The sequence below is a fragment of the Papaver somniferum genome, chromosome 2, assembly GCF_003573695.1.
Source record: "Papaver somniferum cultivar HN1 chromosome 2, ASM357369v1, whole genome shotgun sequence".
In the NCBI taxonomy this organism is placed as follows: domain Eukaryota; kingdom Viridiplantae; phylum Streptophyta; class Magnoliopsida; order Ranunculales; family Papaveraceae; genus Papaver; species Papaver somniferum.
The window spans coordinates 47,831,737-47,839,657 of NC_039359.1; the positions used below are offsets into that span (position 1 = coordinate 47,831,737).

At 35.1% G+C, this 7,921-nt stretch overlaps 1 protein-coding gene across 1 annotated transcript; it reads left to right on the forward strand.

Annotated features, from left to right (window-relative positions):
* The first annotated feature begins 4,483 nt into the window (after positions 1-4,483).
* On the forward strand, positions 4,484-6,688 carry LOC113347565 (beta-amyrin 28-monooxygenase-like). Its single transcript, XM_026591244.1, has 3 exons — positions 4,484-5,581; positions 5,707-5,894; positions 6,126-6,688. The coding sequence occupies exons 1-3, from the start codon at positions 4,621-4,623 to the stop codon at positions 6,447-6,449; spliced, it is 1,473 nt and encodes a 490-aa protein (XP_026447029.1). The 5' UTR covers positions 4,484-4,620; the 3' UTR covers positions 6,450-6,688.
* Positions 6,689-7,921: the final 1,233 nt, after the last annotated feature.

Below are 7,921 nucleotides of genomic sequence, written 5' to 3' on the forward strand. Positions count from 1 at the left end.
ATCTATCTATTATTTAATAGATTTAGGTATTATTTGTATCGCTATAGAAATGAGACAAAATAAGAAAAAAAAATCTTAAAATTAGCTAGAGTAAAGACTCCTTGTAAAATATACATCAAATATGTGTATACAGTGTCATGTTTTACCTATGGTGCATACTGTGTCGTTTTGTGTTATTCCAGAAAAATAAATACCGGCACAACAAAATTTACCCCTCTCACCGAACATAATATGGAATGGGCATATTAACAGAATCACGTTTTATCTTTGCATACAAATCATTAATTCCATACAACCAGATAGATGACTGATACATAAAGCTTCGACCAGATAGATGATTGATACATAAAGCTTCGAGTACATCGGAGAATAGAGTCATATGTATGAAATGACTATCGAAAAGAAACCACTTTTTACATTGTCGCTCAATTGTTCACCAGTTAGCGTGGCTGAATGTTACTCTCATATCAACTTGCTAGTTTGTGTGGTTACCGTCAATTTAATCGAGCCCCTTGAAGGATACATGCACTGTACGTACAGATAACTTCAATCAATAATGTTAGTGGGGAAAACTCTTTTTCATAGTGGAAGCCATCGTTCTTGATTCTTCAAATGGAAATGAAGAAAAGAATAGATTTGCTAAATATTTTGAATAGTTGAAAGAATGGTAATAAATGAAACACAAAATTGGTTAAAAAGACCAAAATCAACAATTCCTGGGTGAAATGGACAGTTAGATTTTGCTACTGTTTAAATGGACAAAAATTTAAAAATAGGCAGGATGCAACCAGTTTCATCGTGCCCATTTTCAAATATTTTTTCTTATTTTTAATTTACATAGGATGTATCCAGTTTCATCCTTGCTATTTTTTAAATTTAAGTTAGGATGAAACTGGTTTCATCCTGCCATTTCACCCAAACTATTTTTTACTCGTCCATCTGAACCGTGATTTAAAAATATTTGGACAAATAACCCATTTTCCGTAAATGAAATGATGAAACTTCTTTTTCATAGTGGATCGCAATGTCCTTGCTTTTTCAAATGGAAATATAGGAAATGTGTTGTTAAATAGTATCAATATTTTCTATGGGCAGGTTTTCTTATGTAAAGGTTGAAACAGGTATACAAGTTCTAATCAGAGATGGGTATAACTTATAAGTGTACCTAATATTTGTGACGGCCACAACCTATAGGAGGGGGTAATTTCTACTGTGTCAAATTTGACACCGATATCCTTTCCTAATCCATTCAGTGCAGCAGTCAATCTGACATATGGGAGGGAATAGTAAGGTGTCATTTTTTATTTTCAGATCCCCATATTTTTCGCTAAAAACGTCAGAATAAAATGAAATCGAATCCCACCAATATCTTTGACATAATAGGTGCTAGTATCCAAGAAATTTCCAACCTATCACCCGCATCAAATCTAAAATCCGTTGGGTTTTTAAGAATTCACTCCGGAAATCTATCAATGTTCGGATAAAGCCTCGGACACAAGAAATCAAGGGTACAAGAAATATAGGATATTTTTTCGTGCTTTATATGTATTGTGTTTGTGCTTTCTGCATGTTGCGTTGTACTTATCATGATATGTTATGTTGGATTATATTATGTTGCGTTGCTTATTTATCCATGATTGGTGTCATGGATAAATATTTTTAAAACAACATAACTATTTATTTTACCACCGAATGAACTTCAGAAACGACATATTTACATCATCAGTTTTATATGTTAAAAGATCTATCTATTATTTAATAGATTTAGGTATTATTTGTATCACTATAGAAATGAGACAAAATAAAAAAAAAAGAATCTTAAAATTAGCTAGAGTAAAGACTCCTTGTAAAATATACATCAAATATGTGTATACAGTGTCATGTGTTTACCTATGGTGCATACTGTGTCGTGTTGTGTTATTCCAGAAAAATAAATACCCGCACAACAAAATTTACCCCTCTCACCGAACAGAATATGGAATGGGCATATTAACAGAATCACGTTTTATCTTTGCATACAAATCATTAATTCCATACAACCAGATAGATGACTGATACATAAAGCTTCGACCAGATAGATGATTGATACATAAAGCTTCGAGTACATCGGAGAAATAGAGTCATATGTATGAAATGACTATCGAAAAGAAACCACTTTTTACATTGTCGCTCAATTGTTCACCAGTTAGCGTGGCTGAATGTTACTCTCATATCAACTTGCTAGTTTGTGTGGTTACCGTCAATTTAATCGAACCCCTTGAAGGATACATGCACTGTACGTACAGATAACTTCAATCAATAATGTTAGTGGGGAAAACTCTTTTTCATAGTGGAAACCATCGTCCTTGATTCTTCAAATGGAAATCAAGAAAAGAATAGATTTGCTAAATATTTTGAATAGTTGAAAGAATAGTAATAAATGAAATGATGAAACTTCTTTTTCATAGTGGATCGCAATGTCCTTGCTTTTTCAAATGGAAATATAGGAAATGTGTTGTTAAATATTATCAATATTTTCTATGGGCAGGTTTTCTTATGTAAAGGTTGAAACAGGTATACAAGTTCTAATAAGAGATGGGTATAACTTATAAGTGTACCTAATATTCGTGACGGCCACAACCTATAGGAGGGGGTAATTTCTACTGTGTCAAATTTGACACCGATATCCTTTCCTAATCCATTCAGTGCAGCAGTCAATCTGATATATGGGAGGGAATAGTAAGGTGTCATTTTTTATTTTCAGGTCCCTATATTTTTCGCTAAAAGCGTCAGAATAAACTGAAATCGAATCCCACCAATATCTTTGACATAATAGGTGCTAGTTTCCAAGAAATTTCCAACCTATCACCCGCATCAAATCTAAAATCTGTTGGGCTTTTAAGAATTCACTCCGGAAATCTATCAATGTTCGGATAAAGCCTCAGACACAAGAAATCAAGGGTACAAGAAATATAGGGTATTTTTTCGTGTTTTATATGTATTGTGTTTGTGCTTTCTGCATGTTGCGTTGTACTTATCATGATATGTTATGTTGGATTATATTATGTTGCGTTGCTTATTTATCCATGACTGGTGTCATGTTGGTGCAATTAATGTGACAATTAGTCTGCCGGCACATTACACGTTAAATGAATCGGTTGTTAAAACACGAAAGAAGAAGTTATAGTTACTTCCATCACGCACAACCTCCACCAAATGAAAAAGTTGCCGGCCAACATTTGAAAATTAAATTAGTTAAGTCTGGTTTCCATGACTTGTAGAAAGAATCTGGTCGTATGTCCATGGAAAAACAAAAACACAAAGTAGAGAACTCTTTATGGAAAACAATACACAACGTAAGCAATCTGACAATCCAAATTGTGGTGTTAGTAAATGATGAAAAGTAACAACAATTAATAAAACCAGTATATGGATTTTAAAATTCAGATTTACAGCAGCTCGTATGGAGATGTTTAGAGATATGTTATTAGGAGGAGCAGATCATCATGGTGGTGTCTGAGTAAATTATTGGTGTTAAGTGTAAGGTGTCCATTGTAACTTATGTCACGATGTGCAGAAATGATCATCTCATTGTGGTAGATAATATGGTAAACATTATCTCATACTGGTGAAGACAAAACTTTACATAAGTCAGAGTATCTTGTGTTTGGTTACTCTAGCAATCCTCACATTCTCAGTTTGTGGTTCTATAATAAAGAAAGAGGTGGTATCCGTTCACTACACCAAAATGGGGTTGCAACGGAAATAACCCGCTGCGTAACACCATACTACAGTTATTTTGCAACAGTAATGCGGCCGCTGCGAAAAACAGCCACAGCGGATTGATTGCCGTTACGACAATTTTTATTCGTAATTGCTTCAAGCCGTTGCAAAACTTTTTGTAAACACATATTACTATTCCAGGATTTCCTTTTTCTGGTACTAAATTTTGCAACAAGTTCTTTCCCTTATATTTTGCAGCCACAAAGAAAAGAAAAAAAAATTGGTCAAAATTCATTTTCCCTGTTGTCCCTGAAAAATATGTAATTTCGTGTTTCCTTGTATTAGCATGTAGATGGTATCATGACCAATTATCCAAATAATATGTGTATGCCATAGCAAGTTAATTAACATATCCGATCACACAATGACCGGATGATCAGTTATGCTGTCCTGCCATCTAATAACCTTCTGGACTGACTCAGAGCTTTCAAACACGAATGGTTCCATCTAGACTTGTGTGAACGATAAATTTTTCAATAATAGCAGGTTTTGGTTCACATCTTTTGGACTATCACATACTTATGCGTTGTTGTCTTAGCATCGGATTCCTCTAATAGACGAAGCGAACTATCTATTTCATTTTAAGACTATAAGAGAAGAGATAGAATTTACGGAAAGTTAGACTTCTATTAGTTTTACTAGTTTTAACGGTAGTAACTTGTTCTTGATTTGTCGCTTGTTTAAAGCTTAATTCGGTTATAAATAGGCATGCCCTTGAGCTATCTTTGTATCAGCTAACCAAGTCTATGACTGAAAGATCTTATACTGAGGTTTAGAACTTCTCAATTACAGATACTCAATCATACTAAATTTCACGGGATAATCAAACACAGCTCCAGTATCTAGCTAGCTAACAAAATGGATTTCTTCATCTTGTTCATCTCTTCCATCTTAATTATTTTTCTACTTCCCCTCATATCCTTCAAGTTTCTCACTTCTAAAACCATCAATACTCTAGCACGAAATCCTACAAATGGTAAAGTCCCACTAGGAAGCATGGGTTGGCCGATCATCGGAGAAGGACTTGAACTTCTTAAATACAGCCGACTTGGTACCCCAGAGAAATTCTTCTTTGATAGGATTGCCAAGTACTCATCCGAAATCTTTACTACTTCATTTCTTGGTGAAAAAGTTACTTGCTTTTGTGGTGCTTCTAGTAACAAATTTTTGTTTTCAAATCACTCCAAATACGTAGAGTTTTCATTGCTGTCAACCGTGAAGAGGGTATTTCCATATACTGATCCAGAAAAGAGTGAAAAAGTTAGAAAAATGATTGTTTCACTTGAGTCAAAGAAAGTTGTTGGTATCATTGATTCAATGACAAGGAAGCATTTTGAGGACTTTTGGGATACCAAGAAAGAGAACGAGGTGATGACTGTGTACCCCTTAGCGAAGAAACACACCTTTACCATAGCATGTAAACTGTTTATCGGCTTAGATGATCCAGCTAAAATCAATGAGTTTCTGAAAGACTTCATTACCATTATTAACGGGTTTTTTGGTCTACAAATAAATTTCCCTGGAACACGACTCAACCGTGCAATTAAAGCTTCACAAGCCATGCGAAACGAAATCATGTCAATTATCAATGAAAGGAAAAACAATAAATTGCAGCACATTAATGAAGAAGATGTACTGTCATATATGATCCTCGACAATAATGATGAGGATGCGGACGCCAACAATGATGATGTGCTGACAATGGCTGATAAAATGGTTGGGATGCTTATAGCTGCACATGACTCCGCCAGTGTTGTTATGACAAATATCACAAAGTATCTTGCTGAGCTTCCGGAAGTTTATGATGCAGTCAGAATCGGTAGGTATCAAGGTTGCTGAAGCAGCAAGCTATGATGAATAGCTAGCCTAAGAGTATAACTAATTAAAATTGGTGCAAAAAGCCATATGCTTCAGTTCTATGTTAATCCCTCTGTTGTGTTTCAGAGCATATCAATATCGCCAAGGAAAAAGGACCAGGAGAGTTGTTGAATTTGTCTGACATTCAAAAGATGAGGTACTCGTGGAACGTGGTTTGTGAAGTATTGAGATTGGCACCTCCAGCTCAAGCTTCTTTCAGAAAAGCCACTACTGACTTTGCATATGCAGGATATTTCATTCCAAAGGGAAGGACGGTATGTAGGCCCTTGCCCGTTTGCAAAGTTTGAGTATTATTACCTTTTGATCACTCAACAGATCTACTCATTCGAATAATGAATATATATGGAAGTTCTTTGCTCTACCCAAAGGAAGAAAAAAAATCCATTGTCCACGTATTTTTAGCCACTATGGCTACCATTTTGCATCGAGTTAAATGAAAAATTGAGAATTAAATAAATCTTCTCAATTGACTGTAAATTTCACAGATATGTTGGAGTGCAGCGTCAACACACAAGAATCATGATTACTTCCCAAATCCAGAAAAGTTTGATCCGTCCAGGTACGAAGGCTCTGGACCTGCTCCATACACTTATGTGCCTTTTGGTGGAGGCCCTCATACCTGTCCCGGCAAAGAATATGCTAAATTAACTATACTGACTTTCGTGCACCATCTAGTGACAAGATACAAATGGAGGAATTTGTTCTCCGGTCCTAATGATGTCGGAAAGTTCATATTCAATCCATTTCCGTTGCCGAGGAATGGACTTCCTATTGTTCTTCAACCGCACTCCCCGGACACAACATCCTAAATTTTCAAACTGCTTCTTAATAAGAGCAATTAATATCTGTTGTATGTGTTGCTTAGGTACTCTATCCCAGGTGGTTTATCCGTATTGGTCTATCTGTTACATGGTTTTTGTTAACTTTTATAGTATTATATATTGCTTTTGTAGCTTATTATGGGTGGGGCCTTGTATCTCCTTGTAAATGTATGTGTAAACTCAAATTCTTCTGCTACTATGGTATGAGAGGTGATATTAACTTTCAGTCTCTTCGACTTTTTATTGTTGTTATTTAAATCAAAATATACTAGATTTGTGTCTATGCAATGCATTTGGAAATTTTTACCTTTTAACTCGGCGTATACAGGGTTTCGTCTCGCCCGTGGCGATATATTTTTAATTTGTTTTATGCGGGGTTTCGCCGCGCCCGGTGGTGATTATTTTTGATTTGATGTGACAGAGCAAATACATCAAATAGATGGAGAACATGGGCAGATTTTGTTTATTTTTTCTTTTATTTTCATAGAGAATATGTATGAAATAAAGTCCAATTTTGTACACACAAGAGTGTGCACATGACAAAAGAATCATATTGGTTGCGCCAACCCCTAGTTAGCAATTTGGTGTACGGCAAACGTACGGAACGTTATATGTACGTGTATTATTCGTTTCGACGGAACATCAATCCTGTCCACTATTTGGTCAACCATTTATAGTTCGGGGTTAGTTCGGAACGGCATATGCACGTGTAAAATTCGTTTTAGATATTTGAATACAGGACTGAAAATTCGGCTCATATATACAATCAAATTAATAAGTATTTGTAATTTTAAAAGCCTAATTCTTGTATATGTAAGAAAAATTTTATGGTTTAGAAGTTATATACAAAATATATGAACTATTAGTCAAAAAATGAGCTTGTGGAATAGTGGTTAGGTTAACTGTACGGGGAGTTGTACGTCTCAAGTTCGATTCCTTGACCCGTATTTCAACTACCGAATAGATCAGAATTCGCCAAATTCGTGCACAAGTCGGCTGATCCAGAAAAATAGGCAAACTGAGGTCGGAGTTGCATACGTTCGCGATCAGTATGGGTAAAATACGGATACAGAATAATTCGCGAATTATTCGCCGGATTGTTAACTAGGCCCCAAACTAGCCGTCAAGAAATATTGGCTCTTTTTGAAAATAAAATAAAATCTTAAAGTGGAAAATGGGGTATAATATCCTAGAATTTACCAATATCATAACATGAGATAGGAATCAATTGATATTTCACTCATTTGCCAATTTAGGTTATCTTTTAAGAAAAAAACAGAAAAAAATCCGACGTTGCTCAAAAGAAAAAAAAAATCAAATGCAAAAGAATTGAGATTAGCTTTTGTTTTGGATAACTTTGCTATTAGCTAAATACTAGTTTATCACCCGTGTGATGCACGGGTTTATTTCCTGCTTGTGAAATATTGGACTTATGTTAAAAACTAATTTCTACCAAAACC